The 23,702-nt window shown below is 45.6% G+C and overlaps 2 protein-coding genes across 3 annotated transcripts; one reads left to right on the forward strand and one right to left on the reverse strand.

The window, feature by feature from the left end:
* Window positions 1-526: 526 nt before the first annotated feature.
* znf384b (zinc finger protein 384 b) lies at window positions 527-8,327 on the reverse strand. Of its 2 annotated transcripts, XM_085919031.1 has the most exons (11): window positions 8,088-8,327; window positions 6,953-7,020; window positions 6,329-6,560; window positions 6,034-6,147; window positions 5,718-5,848; window positions 5,554-5,645; window positions 4,975-5,199; window positions 2,500-2,667; window positions 2,345-2,423; window positions 1,795-1,953; window positions 527-1,670 (listed from the first exon to the last, which is right to left on the reverse strand). In XM_085919031.1, exons 2-11 carry the CDS (start codon window positions 7,013-7,015, stop codon window positions 1,323-1,325), a joined length of 1,611 nt encoding a protein of 536 aa, XP_085775157.1. In that variant the 5' UTR covers window positions 7,016-7,020; window positions 8,088-8,327; the 3' UTR covers window positions 527-1,322. The 2 variants fall into 2 exon arrangements, with proteins under 2 accessions (XP_085775157.1, XP_085775158.1); XM_085919032.1 differs by lacking the exon at window positions 4,975-5,199 and having other exon boundaries at window positions 8,088-8,326.
* A 2,262-nt stretch (window positions 8,328-10,589) lies between these two features.
* Window positions 10,590-21,929, forward strand: LOC147053806 (uncharacterized). The gene is given in 13 exon segments (XM_085918508.1): window positions 10,590-10,877; window positions 16,156-16,263; window positions 16,643-17,007; window positions 17,256-17,377; window positions 17,826-17,912; window positions 18,333-18,422; window positions 18,614-18,702; window positions 19,487-19,648; window positions 19,650-19,701; window positions 20,255-20,377; window positions 20,449-20,614; window positions 21,157-21,239; window positions 21,323-21,929. Coding segments are annotated over 13 exon segments (1,626 nt in total). The 5' UTR covers window positions 10,590-10,787; the 3' UTR covers window positions 21,412-21,929.
* The last annotated feature ends 1,773 nt before the right edge of the window (window positions 21,930-23,702 follow it).

Here is a 23,702-nt window from a genome sequence, read left to right on the forward strand (position 1 = left end):
TTCGTCCAATTTTGTAAAAAAACGTCATGATGCCGCGTTCAGGCGCGGTGCGATTTTTAAATTATTGCTGTGTTTTGGAGTATGTACTATAACAATAATTTGTTTAATTTGAGATTTTTATTCATGGTTTATTCAAGAATTATTACAAATTACATTTTTCCATGGAATTTAGGAATTGGTTAAAGTGAAGCGGACCTCAGTACCAGGCCTTGCACCCAGCAGGCCTACAGGTACGGGCGGGGTTTTGTGATGGCATGCTCTTTGTATCTTTGATGACTCGTCTGTCGCCACGGGAGTTGTAGGCTGTCTTGTGTGCAGTCACCGTTACTTCGATCCCAGCGTATGACGATGTGAACGCGTGTGTGACAGAAAAAATGTCTTTTGCCGCAATTGTTGGCAGACAGTCATGGAATAAAGACGTGTTCCTCCCTTCTGCCACTAAAGTACATTTTAGACAGATTTTTTTTTCATATCATGTAGCATTATATGATCGATGTGCATAAACAACCCAGTGATAAAGGTTCCAAAACTTTTATTAATATTTACACAAAAATTACCATTATATATTTTTTTTACAATGTTTTTTTTAATCAAAGTAGATATCAGACACATTGAATACAATCGAATGTATTGAATGTACATAAACAAATCAATGATAAAGGTGGCACACATTTTGTTTATTGTTCAATATCCCCCCATTAAAAGTCAGATGTGCAAGTGTGTCCCTCACCATGTATAGCAAACATTATGCTGAGCATATTTCATAGCAAGACACACTGATGGACATACAAAGAGCAGAATAGTGGCATTACAATGCGAGCAAGAGCCTGCATTGGAGTGTATATTATACATACTTATCCACACAATGCACGTTATCAGACAGTAGTACACAATGCATCTACAAATACAATTCTTTTTGACTTTCCTGAAAAGGAAATAACCTCTGTGCCTTTAACAAAGTCTGCCACGCAGTAAAAGATCATAACACTGATGTAAAAAGTCATTCCAAATAGTCTGCAGAGCATAACATGGTTATGAGGCGCCCGCTTTATTTGTACAGAAGAGCAGGTGATAAAAGGCCAAGACAGGCACTCACTCTCTCGCTTCCTCCATCTTCATTTTAAAACTATCATTGTGATGGACTGTAAATCTTTTCATTGGCTCACATTTCTCTTGCGCGAGGACACTCCAGCAAAATAAAAACCACATTGCTTGTCCTGTCAGAGAAACAAGAAAACATTGGCAGGCACAGTTCCAAATGTTCTCGTTTTGTTTTAGTATTGCTTTGATGTCCTTGGATGCGTTTTCATCCACCGGCATCTCTACGAGTTGAGGTGCTCCACTTGAATGCCGGAAGACGTCACGGTTAGGCAAAGGTCCTTGTGGGGAACAACGTCCAACACGCCGACAGGTTTGTACTGGATGTCTCCCGTCGACACCGTCTTGTACTGGTGAAGGTCAAAAGGACAGGGAATGGCGTTTGGCTGGCCATAGCCGCCTTGACCGCGCCCAGCTCTGCCCTCCACGCCTTCCGAGCCCTCGGCCCGGCTACGAGCTCCGGGCTGAGCGCGGGCCCCCTGGCCTTGGCTCTGCTGTGCCGCCGCCACACCGTCGGAGGCGTTCAACTGCTCTTGGCCGTGTTTCTCCATGTGTTTCACAAGATACGTCTCCTAGGGTGAAGGTAGAGGGGAGACAGCGGACACATGACTACACAGAGTAACGTAGCCGGCAGGCGTGTGGGGCCACCGAGGCCACTGGGAATTAATTCTTTTCACAAATGCATATAGGTCTTACCGAGGTGTACGTGCGGTTGCAAAGGCCGCACGAGTAGATCCGGGCGTGCTTGACCGTGTGTTTGGACATGTGCACCTCCAGGCTGGCAGCGTCCACGTAGCCTTTGTTGCAGTTGGGGCACTTGTAAGGTTTGTCTTTGTTGTGCTGACGTCGATGGGACTTGATTGGGACGGGTGTTAACAGCACAGTGAGATTTTAACTTTCTCAGAATTCTATAAAATGTTGTCGTTCAAAAAGATGAGAAAAAAAAAAGCCAATACTATCCGATGGAAAATGCTTGATAAAAACATACAGAAAGAACATAAGGCATGTAAAGAAAAAAAAGATCGCTCTATCGAGCAACTGGTTCTGCATCTTGGCCAACAGAGGACAGTATAAAACAAACATGAATGGGTATACAATACAATAATACATAGTGATGGTTACATCTGTGTTCAAACAATTTGGGGGGAGGGGGGGATACTTTCCTTTCCTTTGACTGTCATTCAAATTTTATCAGAATTCATTAGATTGCATTGAAAGCTGACAATGGTGAATAAATTTGCCCCACCTGTAAATTGGAGAGCTGCGTGAAGGATTTCTCACATCCAGGATTCGTACACTTGTATGGCCTATCTCCGGTATGAATCCTGGTCGAAAAGCACAACGGAAGTTATTGAGCAGGTGCACAGAGCCAAAGATTAAGAAAACAAAACGGTGCTTGACCTGTTGTGCTGCTGAAGGTGACTGAGCTGTCTGAATGACTTCTCGCAGTAGGAGCACGTGTAAGGCTTAACGCCCGTGTGGATGCGGATGTGCTGGGCCAGGTAGCTGGAGTTGGCAAACGACTTGGTACAATGTGGACACTTGTGAGGCTTTGACTCCGTGTGGTTACTGGTGAGCAGACGTCACAATTCTTGTTAGAGGTCATGTTCCACTTTTGAAATGTCAGACATGATCAACAATTGTCAGCAAGGTCGTGGTAGCTCAGAGGTTGGGCGCATATCAGGGAATACGCTCAACATAAAAATAAGCGCTAAACACACAACAATGACTCATCAAAAGGTGCAGACCCACAAAAGCTGAGGGATGACTCTCGGGACCATTTGGTTTGACTAACTTTGCTGCTTCTGCATTTTTAAATATTTTAGTACAATTCTTGTTCAATTCAGAAAATTAAATGGCACATTTTAAAAACTTTTACGTGACAAAAAAGATCATATTAAAATAAATGCATTGCATTTCTAATCATTTTCATCTTATTCCAAATCAAGCCTCGTGGTGAGAATGGCAAACATGCACACACTGAAGCAGCAAAATCAAGCAAATTGTATTTTGCAATCACGTGACTCACGTGGGGGAGGCATGTGTGTACACAGCTTCACATAGCATATGTGAAGAATGCGCATGCATGATATGGCTTGTGCAAACGCAGAGTGAATCCAAATGCCTTCTGGCAGTGGGAGGATGAATGAGAGGCTGAAAAAAAGCTGAACAGGGCAGATGAGTTGTGATGGGGCGACATCATTCAACAAGAGATGAACGGTGGAAAAGCTGAAAAAAATTCTGCAGGTCAAAGAGGAAATACCAAGCAGTCAAGAAGAAATACCAAGCACTCAGGTAGGGACACAGAAGCGGGTAGCACATGGATGGAAAAAGGAGACAGACGTGTTGACAATGAATGACATCCATTCTGAGACAAAATGCAACCGAATTTGGGACAACGGGCATTTAACGACACTTCCTTGATGACATTAAATCAATCATCATTTGACATTACTAGACGACATCAAATACAAGGTGTGGTGTATTTGTTTTAACTACCGTATTTTCCAGACTATAAGGCGCACCTAAAAACATAAAATTTTCTCAAAAGCCGACAGTGCGCCTTATAGTCCGGTGCGCCTTATATGGATCAATTTATGAATTTGTTGATCCATACTGGTTGTACACAGTGCTCTGCCAAAATGTTCAGTACGTTTTAGTACAACTAGTAAATTACAAGGTCGAATCGCTCACCAGCATTACGGCAACCGTGGTCAGGGGGCGTCACTGAATAGCTGTTGTACCCGTGAGGCTATTTCATGTCAAAATAGGCTGCTCTGTTAATGTTTCGAGTACATTTACGGATCGATACGGAAGAGAAACATAGATAAGCAGTACCAAGGTGTTAGATCGAACTTTAGTCAGTTCTGATCATTTTTTAAGCCCTCGTTTGAGAAACGCGATTGTTTACACTTTGCTGAGGCTCATGGGAGTTTGCGGGTGGCTAATGCTATAGTGATAGCTGCTATACGCACGAGGCTATTTTATGTCAAAATCGGCTGCTCTGATAATGTTTTGAGTAAATTTACGGATCGATATGGAAGGGAAACATAAGGTTAGCAGTACCAAGGTGTTAGATCGAAATTTAGTCAGTTCTGATCATTTTATAGGATAGTTTGAGAAACGCGATTGTTTACAGACGGCCCATTGGTTATCGGCTAGTGGATGCATATCGTAACCCTAGTAAACCGCAGTTTGTTGCAGTATAGCTTCTATTTTATGCGCCTTATTATCCGGTGCGCCTTATATATGGACAGAGTTTTAAAATGAGTCGTTCATTGAAGGTGCGCCTTATAATCCAGTGCGCCTTTTGGTCCAGAAAATACGGTACTTGACATTAAATCAATCATCATTTAAATTATTTAACATTATTAGATGACATCAAATACAAGGTGCTGTGATGTGCTGTGATGAACTCCAGGAAATGCACACTACTGTTTCAGCGCTAAAAAAAACGATTGTGATTTCTTCAAAGAAAGAATTATTCAATCGTAGAAGGCAGGGGGACTACAGGCGGAATGTGGACGACGCAAGTGTCATTAGCTCAGTACCACCGTTATTTGAGCAAACGTGAGCTTGAAAGAAAAGCACGCCCAATTGCCTCGTGGATGAATGAGGCTCTACAAAGCGCCATGTCGCGTTTCCACTTGACTACATTGCCATTACAGGGCACCATGTCCTATTCAGCGCTTTAGTATCATCGTTCACGTGACAAAAACAAAAAAGTTGCTCTCGAGGCACTATGGAGCAAAAACAGGTATCATCCCATCTTGGAAAAAGGCCGGGAGCGTATGGAAGGAGGGTCTCCGCTATGCGAGGCAAGTGCGCTGCAAGCGTGGACTTGTGTGAGGGTCACGAGAGGGGTGTCTGCAGTACCGTGTGTGCTGCTGTAAGTGACTGAGCTGCCTGAACGATTTCTGGCAGTAGGAGCAGGTGTAAGGCTTGGCCCCGCTGTGGATACGGATGTGCTGCGCCAGGTAGCTGGAGTTGGCGAACGACTTGGCGCAGTGCGGACACTTGTGAGGTTTGGCCTCTGTGTGCGACTTGGAGTGGAGCTGCATGTCAGACTTACTGAAGAAGGTCGCCGCGCACATCCGGCACCTACGGGCGGGAGAGACACAGAAATGGGGGGAGAGAAGGGAGAGGCGGACGCACATGGAAAGGAGATGCGAGACGATGGAAGGAGAGGAGAGAAGGGGAGGATAAACCGCAGACATGAAGAAAAGAGATGATAAAATGAGGGAAAGATGTCAAGGGAGAGATCAGTGAAAGCAGAAGAGGGGAAAGCTCACTCCACTCAAAGCGCAGACTATGCAATGCAAAGGATGACAGGATGCGGGGGTCACACGTATGAAGCAGAACGGGTTTGCGCCTCGCCTGCGGCGCCACGTGCAGGAGCATCTACTTAAGGAACGAGCCGAGCAAGAAGGCCGGGGTGCCCCCCCCCTCTCATACCTGTAAGTCTTGGTGCTGTCTTTCAGCCCGGGCTCCCCGTCCTCATTGGACAAATCGTATGGATCTCGGGTGTGATGATGCAAAGATGTCACCTCAAGTGTCAAAAAATAAAAAGATAGGTATTAGGGTCTTTGCTCGCCTGCATTTTCGGTCGGGCACCACACCTGTCTGCCGGTGCTGAGCTGAGCCAGTATGACGGTTTCGCTGCCCGATTCCGCCATGCTCTTCTTCTTGCGGCCTCGCTTGGACGGCGCCGGCACCACCACCACGTGGGACGTGCTGTCATCTTTTTTGTCTTCGGAAGGTTGAAACAACGGAGTAAGTTGGAAACCCAATGATCACTCAAAGTATTTCATTGACAACATTTTCGACAGCTGACCCGGTATGAACTAGTGATTGAACTTTTTTTTTCTCTGTATGTATGATTGCAGATCCACTCCACTAGGTGGCAGTGGCGCTTTCACGTTCAGTCAGGCGTACCCTGAGAATGAACGGCGGAGACGATCATGGTGGTGGTGGGGTGTGCGGACACAAAGGACGACGAGGATGTGGGAGACACCAAGGTTCCTTGGGGTGTTGTGATGACCAGTCCCGCTGCACAGCACGCACACAAACAGACAAGAAAAAGGTTGCTCGCTGCGGAGGCTTTAATGAGAAGGAGCTAGAAAGCCAATGATGGAGTCACTTCTTATGTTCACCAAATTGAGGCTCTTCACACTCTTCCCACAGTAAATGTTTGGTTGGTCTTAACGAGATGGCGGGTAAAGCGACCCACCTGCTGTCATGATGCCCGTAGAGGGGACTGGAAGCACAGTGATATTCTGGCTGCTGTGCGGCGGGTGCAGGTGGGCGGCTCTGGCAGGCTGCCCACCACCATCCGCCGTCTTGCCCCCTGGCGTCGGGATTCCGAGTAACGTCGTTTGGTAGTGGGGCACCGAGTGCGGCGGGAAGGAGACGCTTTTTTCCTGCTGCTCTTTCACTTTGTTCAGGAACACAGCATTCTCCAGCTGCGAGCGCAGACATTGCGTCCATTCTCAGGCCGGGATCATATATCAAGAAAATCGCTATGCTTCCGACTACGTCTGATACGACGATTCTGAATTTTAATTTGCCCCAATAACGGGCCAGGCCCCCGTTTATGCTGTCGGGATGAGGCCAAAAACTCACAACTCTCAATCTCAGTGCGAGCTTCTGACGCCCCGAAGGCGCTACGGAGGTCTTCGGACCAAAGCCACTTGCTTTTTGCAACTGCCATCGTCTTCTAATAAAGTTTCCAGTTTTCATGACGATATCATTTCAGAATCATATTTGAGGTATTTGTGCAAAGTGAAGACTTTTGGTGTGGTGAAACCGACTGTGTGGTACATTTAAACGAGTAATTCAAATGAACACGTCTTACCTGTCCCGGCATAGTGGGAATGGGAGACCAGAAATAGGAGGAGTTAAAATGAGAATCCTCCATTATTCCTGCAAGTGAGACAAGAAGTTCATCAACTGTGTCAAACGGGTCAAAATCTCCCAATTGTGTCTTATCGTGACGTAATGATGTGATGTGAGAAAAGGCGCAGGGCTCGCCATTTGACAAGTTTTTTTTGTTTTGATGGGCTTCACACTGCTTCGATACATAGTACTATTTGGTCAAAGGCTGCACAAGCAAAATTATACCCTCCAAAACATCAGCCCTTTAATTAGACTTCCCAGCTTTCATTAACATATTAGCAGTCACAGTACTGTATTCAAAAAGCTCTATTGCTATCGTTTTACATGTTGTGCACGGCATTAAAAATGCATACTGTAATATGTAAATCAATCTAAATGAGATGTCAATGCTCAGAACATAGCTCTGCAAAAATATTTTGGTTGTATAAATCCAACTTTTACAATAAATCAAATTCCCAATCTCTTTTGATGTGGTTCAACGTTTAAACAGTTTTCATATTTGATGGCTGAGTCACAGCGTTTTTAGAAACGTAAGAATGAAACTGCAGTGAAATGTAAGAAAAAAGATCAACTATTCATCTTGATTGGCCGGGAGTTACCACTCCTACACCTCTTACCCGACATTCACTTTACTGTCATTTGTAAGAGTTATGTCTAGCACATCAAAAGTAAAAGACGCATAACCACAAAAGGGTTAAGTAAAGACAAGGACGAAGTATGAGACAAATACAAAACACAATACCATATGACTAATATTACCCTAAAGTAAAATGTATCATGTTTTTAGGGCCCAATTGTGCGTCTTTCATCAATTTCACACTGAGATTAGGGATCTAAAAATGGCCCGATGTGCGCTGATTAGCATGTTAGCAACGAGCGCTAGCACGGCTGTCAATGTGCTAGCAACAAATAAAGAGCAAAATAGGGGGAGGAATAAATAGAAATTGATGACAACTAGAGAGGGGGGCAAGCGCGTCCACATGCGCGCGAACACACACCGGGACACACTCCCCCCTCCCTGCCTAGTCATGCAAAATTAGCAAGCAATTAGCAAGCAATGGCATGGACACATGAACAAGTTTTTTTAACCGTACCGTCAACTCGGTCTCCCGCCCCCACCCGAAGATCGTTCGCCCGTTTTCAATTGGATACAATTCCCAAATGTGTGGATTAGGGGGGGAAAAAGAAGAAAAAAAAAAAAAAAAAAAGAGGGGCAGTTTTTTTCTAAGTTTTTTTTTCTTCCTCAGATGGTGGATGCCTCGCCTGGTGCTTCACTTCCTCCGGATGAAGTTGTCAGACAAAAGGGAGACTGGCCTGATGACGTCATGTCCGGCAATAGCACAGCGTTCTTAATAAAAAATAAATGAAATAGCAAATAATTTATATATATTTATATATACTCTTTAACCTTTGGGTGTTTTTCAATTTAGAAAATGTGAATTTCTGACGCTTTTTATAGCGTTACTATTTCGGCTTTGGAACCAATTGGTCTTAGCACGTTATAATTATAATCACTTCAACAATCACAAAAACACACCTAATATTTTATCAACCCGTTTCATAATTAATTAAAGATGATAACTGTCGGCCAGACTATTTACAGAAAATAAAAATACTCTAACCACTTAAGGTGTGGAAAGGGGTGAATTAACACGCAGCGCATTTTACAGGAATGGTGGTCCCCTTGGTCAGCACTTCTCACAGTGCGAAGGATGTGGATTCGATTCCAGCTCCGATGTTCCTGTGTGGAAATTGCTACCGACTGCCCAGAGTCAGCTTGGATGAGTTCCATATGTTGGATGAGCTTGATATATTACGGGTCTCTTGATATAACTTAAAATTAAAATATGGAGCGAGTGGTCGTCCACGTAACTCCAACACTGTCCACATGGCGTCGTTGCAGGAGCAGAGCTCATTCCGTCTTCCGCATCAATCCGGCGACACGTTAGTGATGTGAATTCCAGTTCTTTTATGTGAACTGAATCTTTAGAATCAGTTCACTCAAAAGATTCGTTCAAAAGAATCGTTCAACGAATCGCTCCCCCTCGGCCGCCCCCCCCCACACACACACAGACTGATCTGTTTCCTCTCTTTTTTTATTTATTTTATTTATTTACAAAATCCCGTGGAAACAACCCATACACATCAAACAATACAACTACACCCCCTCCCAAATTATTATATATAATAATAATTGGCTCAGGTAATTAACACATTTCTTTCTATAATACAACACCTATACACTGATCCGTTGGCAACAGTCTCACGCCTGGTCGTGAACGGGAAGTTGCGTCACTGACTCGTTCGTGAACGGGAAATTACGTCACTGACTCGTAAAGTCCCTCCTCCATCTATCACTCGCTGCTGATTAGTCGTTCGCGAAGATTCATGAATGAGTGACATACAGCATTCCCGCTAGGCCAGGGGTGTCAAACTAATTTTTTTCATGGGCCGCATTGTAGTCATAGCTTCTTTCGGAGGGCCATTATGACTGTCAACCCAAATAAATGTATGAGAACCTCATATTATATTCAGTAAAAGCTACAAAACAAACTGACAAATAACTCGTTTTCAAATCAGACGAGTACAAACTGGTCAAATATATATATATAAAAAGATATCATTAAAAGTGAAGACAATTTGCAATTCTAGTAATGACACACGAATTTGATGCACAATTTGTCTTCGCGGGCCACACAAAATGATGTGGCGGGCCGTATCTGGCCCCCGGGCCATGAGTTTGATAGCGAGGCGCTAGGCCATTGCCAGCCAACACGTTATGCCGACATTGATGTTTTAATTTTGTTTTTGTTGGCTTGTAGTTGATGGTGTACGGTGGTGTAATCTACCAAATATGTTTGTTTGAATAAAAGGTTGAAAAAACAAACGTTATGCCGACATCCTTTTATTTTGGGGGGCACCAACTCATATTATAACGTAAAACACATACATATTGTCAGATAAAGCAGTTAACCAAATGTCAGATTTTTATGTTTTGATTGGCGAATATAAAAACAAGAAATAAAACACCAGACAAGTTATAACATAAATGTTTAATAATAATAATAATAATGATAATAACAATAACAATAATGATAATAATAATAATAATAATAATAATAATAATAATAATAATAATAATAATAAAGTACATCTCAAACCAGCAATCTAACGTGAAACCACAGTCGATATATTGGATAACAATATTTAGGCATATATATGCATACAAGTTATTTAAAACCTACTATAAGTAAATCGTAAATCTACATTCTGGTTTACATAGTTCACGATTGGAGACGCAACACATTCACTGACTGATCCGTTGATGCACGGAAAGGCAGTTCAGCCATTGACTCGTTCGCGAACGGGAAGTCGGGAAAGTCAGGATTCGTTCCCTGACTGATCCGTTCTCGCGATGAACCGGAAATGCAATTCGTTCACTCACTGATTCGTTCGTTGTTGAACGGGAAATGCAATTCACGACTCGTTCGTGAACGGGAAGTTACGTCATTTTCTTCTTTGTTTTGTTTTACGGCAAGGTGGCACCAGCTTCAATGCGCATTACTGACATCTACTTTAGGAAGTGATTCGTTCACTCTCGTTCACTGAAAAGATTCGTTAATTTGACCGAATTGTTCACTCAGGAGCCAACACTAAATCTCTATTCCCCCAGCACCGCCTTTGAATCCGTTTAGCACTTTTTATTTTTGAGTGACAAACCTACGCGATTTCTTCATTCCAATCTGAAAGAATAAGTCTGTTAGTCATACAAGTAGAGGGGGTTTGAGGCTCAAATGGGGGAGGTAAGGAAGCTGCAGAAGAAACTGAGGCAGATTGAGAATCTGGAGATAAAAATCAGTCTCAACGCTGAAGAGAGATTCAAGGTATACGAACGCGCATATGACCTATATTGTGGTTGTTTTGAGGCCACGCTGATCACATATTTACAGAAGTAAATTATGAAAAAACGAAATAGCTGCTCTGCCTGTGCTAATGTTCACTCTGCTTCACTTTCTCCACGTTTTACGATCAAGCCTTTTGGCTTTAAAATTCACAGGTCCCATTAGAATGACAGCGAATATACATTTGCAAATTTATTTTAAAAATAAAAGCATTCACAACATGAATCCACAAGACCTGTGTATATGAGAAGTCTACACACCCTTGTCAGGTATGTAAAAATAGATGAGGACAGGTTGTTTCGAAAAGTGTTTGCCACAAATGTGAACTATAACCTTGACAATTCAACTGAAAGCAAAAAATATGTTCATGAAGAAGGTGAAATAACCTACTCCTATGGTTGCATAATTGGGCACACCTTCTAACTGGGGATGGAGTTGTGTTTGGAAATAAACAATCACATTCAAACTCACGTCATTCAATGGAGGATATGCACTGACGTCACAGATCTGGGAGGCCATTATTGTTTGGGTGGCAAAAAGCCTCGTCCGCTGCCACTAGACTCGTGAGTATGGCAGGGTGGCTGGTTGTCGTGAGTGATTATTTCGTCCAGTTGGACCAAGAAAGCCGCAAGACATACATTGAAAAGTAGAAAAAATATAACATTCGTGTTGATCTGCTGTGGAAACCAAGTAAGAACGCCACCAGCTCAAGCGTAGTAGGAGCTGGGACAGCAAGCGTTTGGTCCTCTGATAAGGCGGCTTTTCTGCCAGTAACATATCCAGACATTTACAACTATTTGATAGATTGTTCAAGTCCATATACCAAGGAAGACCTCAGAGCGTACAAGAGTTTGCAACAATATCGCTACCTGACTGCTGTTTATGTCCATTCCGTTGAGTCACAGCGAGTGGAGCGAAACGGAAATGATGCCAGCCATGGCAGCACATAATATAAAAATAATATATCATAATTGTAGATATGTGAACAATCTAATTATTAGAAACTAGCAATTGGACAAACATACTGTCATGAAGCTGAGTAATTATGCATTCCTTAGTCATGGCTGAGTAGCAGCAAGAAAAAGGGAATATCCGAGCAATAATAACATTTATTAGAGGCTCTTGGCCCACAGGGTAAAAAACAAACATCACATACGTTAAAATAAATATAAAGAGTACATTTCAAATGTTATGAAAGGCACTCATGCCAGCGTCCTCTGACGGTGGATGTGTACCTTATAGCACTACATCCGGTATACCTCACAAATGAATGTTGACGTCAATATAACAAAATTACGTACTTCCCACAAAGTGATCTGAGCAGATGTAAGAATGGATAGTTGGCTTCCAAAGCTTGAAGCTGTTGCGGCCATGTTCTGCCCTAAGAAGCGCCGCCACCCAGCTATCCTTTCTGGTCTGGTCCGCAGGGAACCGATATAACTTCTTGGTATCGCTTTTTTTGGAAGCGAAAGGCACACCCTTATGGCACAACAACTCTTCACCATGGTTTAAGTTGCCTACGTAACAACTCTGCCACGATCTGCAACCGATAAAATGCTAAAACATGCTCCAGTACCAGCCTTGACCCTATTAGCGTCCGCCGCTTTTTGCCACCCAAGCAAACCGTCGGCCGGTCTGTGACGTCACCTGCATATCCTCCATTCCAGCTGAAGAGGCACAAAAATGCTTGTTGCTGTTTCTACCATGCATCACTGCAGTCTGGCGTTGAGGATCATCCATCTTCTTCTGCTTAACCGGGGTCGGATCGCAGGGGCAGCAGCTTTAGGAGGGACGCCCAGACTTCCCTCTTCCCAGCCACTTCGTCCAGCTCATCCCGGGGGATCCCAAGGCGTTCCCAGGCCAGTTGAGAGACATAGTCCTGGGTCATCCACGGGGTCTCCTGCCGGTGGGCATTCTCGGAACACCTCCCCAGGGAGGCGTCCAGGATGCATCCTGATGAGATGCTCGAGCCACCGCATCTGGCTCCTCTCAACATGGAGGAGCAGCGGCTCTCCTCCGAGTCTCTCCCAGATGACCGAGCTTCTCGCCCTGTCTCTAACAGAGAGCCTGGACACCCTGCGGAGGAAACTCATTTGGGCTGCTTGTATCTGTGATCTTGTTCTTTCGGTCACGACCCATAGCTCGTAGATCGATCGGTAAATTGAGAGCGTTGCCTTTTGGCTCAGCTCTCTCTTCACCGCGATGGACCAGTACAGAGTCTGCATCACGGCCGACGCTGCACCGATCCGCCTGTCGATCTCGCGCTCCAGGCCCTCGCTCGTGAACAAGACCCCAAGATACTTGAACTCCTCCACTTTGGGCAGGATCTCATCCCCGATCCGGAGAGGGCTTTCCACCCTTTTCTGACTGAGGACCATGGTCTCAGATTTGGAGGTGCTGACCTTCATCCCGACCGCTTCACACTCGGCTGCGATTCGCTCCAGTGAGAGCTGGAGATCACGGCTTGAAGAAGCCAACAGCACCATGTCATCTGCAAAAAGCAGAAATGCAATGCTGAGGTCACCAAAGCAAACACCCTCAATGCCTCGGCTGCGCCTAGAAATTCTGTCCGTAAAAGTTATAACTGAGGGCATCCTTGGTTCAGTCCAACCCTCACTGGGAACGAATCCGACTTACTGCCGGAAATGCGGACCAAACTCTGGCATCGATGATACAGGAACCGAACCGCCTATATCAGTTGGTTCGGCCCCCGTACTCCCAAAGCACCCTCCACAGAACTTCCCAAGGGACATGGTCGAACGCCTTATCCAAGTCCACAACACTTGTGGACTGGTTGCACCCTCGAGGATTCTGCCAAGGGTATAGAGCTGGTCCACTGTTCCACGGCCAGGACGAAAACCACACTGCTCCTCCTGAATCCGAGGTTCGGCCTCCCGACGGACCCTCCTCTCCAGCACCCTTGAATAGACCTTACCAGGGAGGCTGAGGAGTGTGATTCCTTTGTAGTTGGAACACACCCTCGAGTGAGGGTGTGTCGAGGAGCATACGTTTTGAAAGTTGCCAGCATGCTTGACCACTTTGCATGTCATACGAGTTACATATGTGCCCCTGCAACTTTCCTGCCATCTCCTAATTGGAAGTCAGAACATAAAGCTATTCTGTCGCGTTCAGCCGACACTTCTTTCTTTGCAACTTTTCAAAAATGGAAGACACCACAGCGCATGTAAACATGCCTAATAAACGACTCCCCATTAAGTGTTCTGACATCAAAAGTACAAAGCGCAACTCCTTACCTTAATTGTTGAAACTATTACAAGAATAAATCGGGTTAGATCAGAAAAGGCTAATAAAAGTCTAAATAAACAATTGAGATAATGGTTGCACACCCTCTTACAACCGGGCAGAGCTGCAGCTGTATTCAGAATAAAGCGATGCCGTTCGAGCTCATGTCAAATGCACGTCAGTGCGTACCTGTGATTATTATTACAGTAGTTAGTTATATAGTTATTATTATTGTTATTACCTATGATTATACTATCACCAGCTCAGTGGCCTAGTAGTAGAGTGTCCGCCCTGAGACTGGAAGGTTGTGGGTTCAAACCCCCAGCCGGGTCATACCAAAGACTATAAAAATGGAACCCATTGCCTCCCTGCTTGGCACTCAGCATTTAAGGGTTGGAATTGGGGGGTTAGATCATCAAAAATGATTCCCGAGCGCGGCGCCGCTGCTGCTCACTGCTCCCCTCTCCCCCAGGGGATGGATCAAAAATCACATGGGGATGGGTTAAATGCAGAGGACAGAGCCCTTTGAGACTGCTTGTGATTTAGGGCTATATAAACTTGACTTGATTGATTGATTGATTGATTGATTATTACAAGTGCTTTCTATGAACTCAAAATAAAGTTCAGCTGTTCTAGTGGGCAGCAGACGCGCTGTGTATGTGTGGCATAATTCCACATAAATCGAGATTCAAATGATGCATGACATTCATATTGTCCAAATGTAATTTGAATAAGTCAAACTGGGATCATTGTATTTTATAGTAAAAATTAGGCATTGAAATGAATTTTCATGGGTAAGGAGGGCAATTTGTCCTATTTTTCTTCTCCAGATGAAATATCAGAAAGGCTTTTGAGTGCATTTGCAAAGCTCGCGATGTGAATTTATCTGAGCAGATGAATGTGCAGCTCTTCTCCTGACACAAGTCAGCTGCCTTTTTTGTGCCTTTGTCGCGTCTTGGACAGAGTGCTCGTCCAACTTAGCACAGAAATGCTTAATGCAAAGTCACTTGCCTTAATTCAGACAGGCGCAGGTAGCTTGTTGTTGGGTCTAAATATCATCAGACAACATTTCATGCTAGAACAAAGAGGAGAAGACAACCAGGATGAGTTTACTCGCGAGGAGAACAATAGAGAAAGGAAGCTCAGTTACAATCTCCACCAATTCTGAGTTCCTCCTCCACGTGCTCTTCTTTTTAATGTTTTGGTTGCCCTGGTTACAGAGGCGTTGCTACACTAAAGGGAGGGGAGATAGTGGCTGTAGCAACGCTGATTAGCTAAGGAATGTAGTGTGATCTAGCACTTGTCGGCCTTTGACCCCCGCATTGGGACTGCAGAGTCTGCTTTCTTCCCCCAACCAGTTGTCCTCTCCATGAGTGGCCGACTCCTCCTGACTGTGATCAGATAACTTGAAGCACATTGAATGTCGCTTACCTGTGGAACAATGCAACTAAACCCTTGCTAAGTTTATCTTCTTAGTAAACTAACACAACACATAACAATAATAATAATATCTAGCCCTACTTAAACATTTCAACACATATTAAGTAAATGTAAGGTAACTGGTATACAGTTCCTTAAACGAACATTGAGTAAATATGGGATAACTTTAATGTGACTACTTCAAACTGTATATATCCAGTTTCTATCATCTACAATCTATGAATCAAAGCTACAGTTAACTAAAAGGAATGAAGTCCCTAAACAAAGAACATCTCGCAAGCAAAGAAGACCTGCTCATTGTCATTGAAGACTTCTTACAAAACAAACACAAAAGGACAGGAAGGAACCATAAAGCTGACGGGGATCAATAGACTTTCTTTAAACCAAATACAGAGTATTTAGTTTAAAGGAGAGTCGTAAACTCGTAAAACATAAGCCCCCCTGGTCTGGCAGGCCAACGCTTTCCCGAGGTTACTCCAACACTTGTTGACACTATCTTCAAGCCAGACGTGCCAAATACAAACAAGCTGTGGAGGCGCTTGCTTGCGCTTGTTTCACAGCCAATTTCCCTTCTCAGATCTCTAGGAAGGAGGAGCTGCGGCGCAGATTGGCGGAGCTTCAGCTGCAGCAGCTTTGCGGCCTGCAGCGAACCCCCGGGAGCCCAGAGGGCGACAGGAAAAGATCGGCGTAAGCAAGCCAGAGGCAGATGGAGAGAGGCGCCATTAGTCCAAACATTCAAATGGAAGAATTGCATCTTTACCTCTGTGTGTGTGTGTGTGTGTGTGTGTGTGTGTGTGTGTGTGTGTGTGCGTGCGTGCGTGCGTGCGTGCGTGCGTGCGTGCGTGCGTGCGTGCGCGCGGGTGCGTGCTTGGGTGCGCGCGCACGTGTGTGTGTGTTAGGGGTTCCAAACACAGGGGAGACTTTGACTCCATCAATCCACATTTTACATTGACGCAAATATTTCCCAGAATGCAATGTTGACCTGAAAAGACATGGCCGGTGCCGCCCTGGCGCCGCTCTTCTCTCCTTGCTACTTATTTATTCTGCCCTTGCTTTTTCAACAGGGAGGACAGGACGCCCCAGAGGTTCTCCCATCACAAGTGCCCTCGGCCTCACAGTTCCTGAGGGGCCTGGAGGAGGCCGGCATGGTGCTGCCTGCCACGCGGAGGGCGCAGAATGTCACGCCGGGGTCACGCCAAGGCTGAGACGCGTCCCTGGAGCGGCCCGATGGCCACTACAGGGGGCCACAAAGTGGGCAGACTCAAACATGAGCCGAAGCATAAATCCCACCTGAAGGTGTTGCTTTTTCTTCAGATGCAGAACTCGAAACATGTTGGCAGAAGGCAAAGTTCCGCTTGAGGGTGTTGGAGGGTCATAATGACATCATCACCTGCGTGCTGGCTGTTGACAACCTGGTCATTTCTGGCAGGTAAAAAAAAAAAAAACTTTGAAGTGTGAGAGCCTATTGAAGGCTTTCATGCCTCAGCGTTTGTGTATTTTGAAATCAGGACATTGAGCAAGTCTGATTGCTGGCCTCACATCTCGCTTAACTTTGAACTCTCGCTCGCACTCTCGCTCGCTCTCTCACTCTCCCCCCCACCCCTACCCCTCAAGCTACGATACGACGGTCAAGGCTCGCTCGCTCTCTCACTCTCCCCCCCACCCCTACCCCTCAAGCTACGATACGACGGTCAAGGTGTGGCACGTTCCCACGGCAACTGAGCACAAGAACCTGGGGGGTCACACCCCTGGGGTCACCTGCCTGTCTGCCCCTCCTGCTGAATCCTGCACAAAGTTAGGTGAGGACGCAGTCTTGCCTTTGCGCTCGTTGGGATTTTGAAGCCATTTTGAGGCTTTTCATGGAATTCATTGAGGTTGCCATTCACACTCACACGGCTCATTCTTGAAGCTTTTGGGGGCCAGAGTCTGTCCTTGGTGTTTTGTCACCTTTTGTCACCCAACTCGAGTGTCTGGAACGAGGCTTGGGCGTAAACGCACGCACGCACTTGTGTGCAAGTGTGTGCAAGTATGTGACAGTGTGTGTGCGCTTTGCGGCGTGTTCATTATTGAAGCACTTCATCACATCAGGTCCACAGAGACATGAGACTCAACTGTCTGGCTGTCTGAGAACACTTGAACTCATGCTCTCCACCCGTCTGCTCTTTTTTCCGGTTCCAACAGAGTCCTTATTTACTGTTATGTAATCCCCTCTTGCTCTCCCTCCTTCATTGCCCTCATCCTCCGCAGCTCGGTTGCTGTCGCTGTCAGATGACGAGAGGTTAGTTTTGAGCGGCTCGGTGGATTCCAACGTCAAGATCTGGGCCCTGAGCATCGGTAAGCTGAAGACAAAGACAAGATGGGCTTTTAGCCACGCTGACGTCGGCGCCGTTTTTCTGGAGCAACTATTCATGTCAATTACCGAGAGTACATGCTGCAAACGACAATGAGGGCCTCATCGGAAAGAAGTGTATTATTAAACAAAAGGAGGATTAAAATTACAAAATTTAATTCAAATCAAGTCCCAGAAGGTTATCTTTTTTTATATTTTATCAGCCTATGTCGCGCGCGCATGTGTGCACGCCTGCACACTGCTCAGGATTTCCTCTTCTTAAGCAAAAGCCAGCTCAACATTACGCTGCTCAAAATTGCCTTTATCTCATGACTTTGATGTGTATGTGTGTGTGTGTGCAGTGGTCCGTGTTTTGGCTGGCAATTAAGCTCGTATCCCCCCCTCCCTCCATTCCTCCCACGCAGGCCAGTGCGTGAAGTCTATCTACACGTTCAACGCTGTGACAGCGCTCTGCTTTGTGCCCGAGGGCGACGCCTACATCGTCACTGGATCAGGTGTGTGTGTGATCGCGGACAAAGCAAGGTGCTATTAAGCTGCATCTATAAGCATGAAGATGAATGTAACAATTACACGATTACGGTCGGGGGGGGGGGCTCAGGTGCATCAGCGGCAACTGACAGTAATGGCCGCCGCGCGGCTGTCGCCGAGCACTAACCCAGCACTCTGTCACATCCCCGCTCCGCAGACGGGGGCAAGGTTCAAGCCTGGAGCTGGCGCTCTTTGGATAACTGCCAATCAATCAACACGCACCAACAAGCGGTCACCTCCATCCAGGTAAGTGGCTCTATTGGCATGGCAACAGACCTCAGATGACCTCCGCAGAGTTGCATCTTACATTTGATCTGACCAGCATGGTGACGGGTTTCGCTGCTGGTGTTAATCTTTTTTAATTTCAAGTGGTAATTTTCATTTCAACGGCCATCATGTTGCTCCTTCTGGTGTGAGCAGCTCGGCCACCAGGACAAGGGGAGTACCGCTGACTTGTGACAGCGGCAGAGACCAGAGTGTTCACTTTTCATCATTTTAGTTACTCTGAGGTTGTGAACTTTAAAAATGAGAAACACAATGTTATTTGTGGACACAGCATTGAGTGCTTTTCTTTTCTTTGACCCTCAATGCAATTTTCCAAAGCATTTGGCGCCATCCTTTCCCAGGGGGATTTGCCAAAGAAACGCTTTATGTGCGGCTATCCGCCTTCTGCATGGGGTTATTTTTTAAGTTGCTTGCCAAAAACATGGAAAAACATGACAACAAATGTTCCTCCTCTCCAGGTGTGTTTGTAGAAAAGCATTTGGTAAATCTTGCCGCTGCGTCTTAGCCCTTTTATTGCTTCCAAATGGCTTTTGTTGACGTGCAAGCCGGCAAAATGTGCAGCAAGATCCTTGTTTATTGATGATTGAAATCTGGAGCTGTTTTTGCTCAATTTGCAATCTGGCCACGGCGTTCAAGCGTAACACCTTGTCGTCATTGCTCATCTCGGCGAGCGTAGCCGCCCTTCCTAAACAACCAGGCCTCGACAACATCTGCACGCGTCACCATGACAACCATCCCCATGCAGCGCCAGGGTCCGCTGGTGTTCAGTGGCTCCTCCGATGGAGGGGTGTCCAAATGGGAGAGGTGCAGTGGCGGTGAGCAAGAGCCCCTGAGGCTGCTGTGTCACTGGAGCAGTCAGGTTACAGGCTGCAGGGGCGCCCTGGCCCTCAGCCCCCGGGGGGGGCAAAGTATTACTCGCGGACGGACGGCCGTGGATCAAGATTCTGGACTGGACCACGGGTGAGTGGGGCTCACGTCATAGTGAAGAGTAAAAGGGGAAAAAAAGACATTTGAACCGGCAGAAATCAACAGGAAAAACAAGAAGCGTGTTGCGAGGAAGAGTCATAAATTAATTTAAATGCAGTCGAGGAAAAGAGACAAGTCAGCACAAAAAAATCCAAATTGATGTGAATAAAGTTGGAATATTATCATTTTGGAAGAATAAAATGGAATCAGTACAAGAAAGAAGAACGATGAGAATAATTTTGCACTATTGAGTCAAATAAAATGAGAAAAGAAATTTCAGAGACTCAAGTCATTAAACTATAAGGGGGTGAAGGGGGTAGAGCTCCGATAATGAGGGCAAGAGGACAAAGCCAGTATTTTCGGGCAGACTACAACAAACATGACTTGATTGTGTTGCCTTTGGAAGTTTGCATGACATATGCGACTTCCCTGGTGCTTGGTTCTTTGCTGAAATGAGGAAAAAATGAATGATCGTCAAGCGGAAAGCCGCAGGAGCAAGACGTCCTTCCTGTGCATCTCAGCTCACATGTCGGATCACGCACCGCAGGGGCGCTGTCCAGACTGAACAATCACGGGAACGTGACCGGGGTGACGGACTGCGTGCACCAGACGGGCGGTCTCCTCATCGGCTCCCGCTACGATGCGGCCGACGGCGACAGCGGCCTCAACTGTGAGTGCGTTGCTTCCAGGCACGCATCCGGCTGGCCGGGACGTTGTAAGCTGTTCTTGGTCTCCCTGCAGTGTTTTCGCTGCCTCAATGCCGCTACCTGGCCTCCCTGAGCTGGCCGCGAGCCTCCAGAACCCTTTGCTTCGCCGCCTGGACTACGGGGAGCGGTGCCCACCGCTGGGTCAGCGGCGGGCGCAACCTTGTTGTGTGGGAGCAGCTTCCCGTCACCGGGAAGCGGAGGTAAGGGAGGTGGGCACCCGCTCGATGACATTCCCTCATTTGCATCTCCTCTTTTGCCAATTCTAACTTCTCTCGCAGCATCTCGGTCGGAGATGTGTCGCTTGACACCAATTTACTACTTTCCTATTATGCTTTGGCATCTTGTGGCGGCCACGTCAGGATAAGGAAAAGAGCACTAATTGGTCTCTATCTTGAATTTGGGGGGTTACGCACTCTTGCGCCATGATTGACATCTTAGTCAAGAAATCAAATGCAAAAGTGCAAGTGGAACCAATGGTGCATACCTTCTTTTTGCACATATTCCCACGCCACTTCACAAACGAATTCATTGTGTGCTGTTGGGGACCGTTGGGAAGCGAGGGGCTACATGCCTTACACGCAAAAACAAGCCTTCAAAAGTGCAAAATAGGAAATTGCGCCGCATGGACGACTCACCCATATCTACGGCGAGCTCCCAGCAGAACAGTACTTTGCTTTCTCACTGGATTCCCACTTGATGGGCGTCACGGTAATGGCAAAGTGACTTGAACTAAATGCAACAGGAGCGACATCACGGTGAAGAGAGACGTCTGTTTAGAATTGCCGCCGGAGTCCAAGGGTGACACGGAAGACGATGAGACAGACGGTAAAAGCTTCTCGCAGATTTGAGTGATAATTTTAGATGACATGCATGATGACAAATCCCTGCGGTTTCCTTGTTAAAATTAGAAGACCTTGAAAATGACGATGAAAATGCAGGAAGAGATGAAGACGATGCGGAGGCCGCCGGTTCATGGTTACGTTGTGTCCTCCAGTGAGGAGCCACGGCCGAGAAAGAGGAGCAAGACCGAGGCTGCATTTACATTGTGTGGCTCAAGTGGCACGTTTTTGTCTGTTCAAAATGTGTTGATTTCTGGGATATCTACAAATGGATTTGCATCATCAGTCCTCGAAAAGAAGGCAAAATGGAGCGTTTCAGTTCCTCTAATGCAGAGGTGTCCAAACTTTTTGGAAGGAAGGCCAGATTTGATAAAGTGAAGGGGCCCGGGGACCAATAGTTTTTTTGGACATTTTTAACTACAAAACTTTCATGCAAATACACACTGTGATAAAACAAATTTCATTGTCCCAATTGTCTTTATTTTTAAATGACAAAATAACCAAATATTAGCCACTCAGGCAGATGTGAACAACTCTAAAAACAAAAAGTCTGCCTTTCATTCATATCTGAAGAGTCAGATAACATTGAACAAACTATGAAATACCTTAAATTTACATGATTTTAAAATTATTTTTGCCTCATGAACATTTTAAACAGGAATAATAAGTCATGCAAAGTTGGCTGTTATTAAAACTTAAAACAAGTGAATTTTGCTCTTGTCATTTACAATATCTTTCCGAAAGTAATAGTTTGTGTCACGTCTACAGGTTCGTAACATCAACAGTATTTACATGGCCACTTCGTGATATTTAATATTAATATTTACTTTTGATTTACTTTTGAGCCGCTTGGTGGAGCACTGGGTAGCACGTCCGCCTCGCAGTCAGGAGGGTGCGGGTTTGATTCAACCTCCGGCCCTCCCTGTGTAGAGTTGGCATGTTCTCCGCGTGTCCGCGTGGGTTTTCTCCGGGCACTCCGGTTTTCTCCCACATCCCAAAAACATGCTTGGTAGGCCGATTGAAGACTCTAAATTGTACCTAGGTATGAGTGCGAGTGCGGATGGTAGTTCGTCTCTGTGTGCCCTGCGATTGGCTGGCAGGGTGTCCCCCGCCTACTGCCCGTTGACGGCTGGGATAGGCTCCAGCACGCCCGCGACCCCCGTGGGGACAAAGCGGTTCGGAAAATGGATGGATGGATAAATTTTCTTTTGCCTCAGCCCCGCGTGAAGAATCACTGTTGTGATGCCAGTTCAGTTTGGAGCTGCTTCACTTTACCAGCGCGGTCACTCCCTGTTAGCTTGTCGTATGTGTTAGCATGTTTAGTCTGATAGTGTCTCTTTAGGTTGAAATCCTTAAACAAGGCAACCGTCTCTTTACAAATTAGACAAACACAATTGTCTTGATTTTCAGTGAAGAAGTATTGTAATTCCCATTTCTCTTGAAAGCGATGGCCCTCAATGTAAACTTACCTCATTTTCTTTGCAGTTGCCATGGCAGAAATTAGCGGAGAGAGGTGGTGCTGCCACCTTTTGGTGATAGGATGAATTACAGTTTCATGATTATTATTTTTTTTTATTCAGTTTGACAGTGCAGGCGGGCCATACATAAATAATACATTATAAGACCGAAGCTGCGGGCCGTATGAAATCTGACCAGGGGCCGGACTTTGGACATTCCTGCTCTAATGCCTCACCAGAATCGGATTACAGCAAACACACAAATACAACATGAAAACCTTCTGTTGGCCGCAGCTCACGCCCAGACGCTCACTCACAGACAAAACGGCCAACCGGATTCAACTGCAGCTCATGACGTCACTCTCTAGGCCACGCCCCTTCATGGACAGTAGTCATTACATAAATAAAAAATGGCCGGACAAATTGATTGAATTGGATTCTTGTCAATGCCCATGTTTGAAAAATACCACGTCAGGCATGAGTCACGGCAACATAATAATTATCTTGGCATTCGGTCGCAATTTGACACTTGCGGCGTGTGTGTTTGTGAGCGATTGTTTCCTCTGTGAATATTAGTTGCAATAAATCTGTCAGAGCCCAAATTTGCGATTTTTTCTAACGCCGACGCCACCCGGCTCCGACGGAATTTCGGCTTATCCCAACGCGGCGTGGGTGTGACCTATGTATATGAATGTGAATTCAATTATACTTCCATCTCTCGACCTCCCGCCCTGGTTTGTTTTCCCTCTAAAGTGTCTTTGCAGTTCTTATAATATATATTTTTCCTCTATTCCTGCCTATAAAAGGAGCTTCGGAACAGCGTTAAATCCATTCTTCTTAATTTGAACCCATTTGTTAAAAACACATAGAATTAGCATTTAAATCACCCTCTGACAGTCTCTGCCTCCCTCCCTCTCTCTCTCCAGCGGACTCGACGTGTCTCGGTCGCTAAGGCAACCGATGCTTTTTATTTTTTTTGCGCCCCCTTTGCG

This window comes from Syngnathus leptorhynchus, chromosome 8 (genome assembly GCF_054491065.1).
Source record: "Syngnathus leptorhynchus isolate UIUO chromosome 8, UIUO_Slep, whole genome shotgun sequence".
Taxonomy (NCBI): Eukaryota; Metazoa; Chordata; class Actinopteri; order Syngnathiformes; family Syngnathidae; genus Syngnathus; species Syngnathus leptorhynchus.

Excerpts from the sequence above, each read along its gene's own strand:
- znf384b (XM_085919031.1), bottom strand. The coding sequence starts at position 7,015 with ATGGAGGATTCTCATTTTAACTCCTCCTATTTCTGGTCTCCCATTCCC. Across the intron at positions 5,849-6,033 it reads CTCCGCCGTTCATTCTCAGG|ACAAAAAAGATGACAGCACG; the intron begins GTACGCCTGACT and ends AACCTTCCGAAG. Across the intron at positions 5,646-5,717 it reads AGCTCAGCACCGGCAGACAG|GTGACATCTTTGCATCATCA; the intron begins GTGTGGTGCCCG and ends TTGACACTTGAG.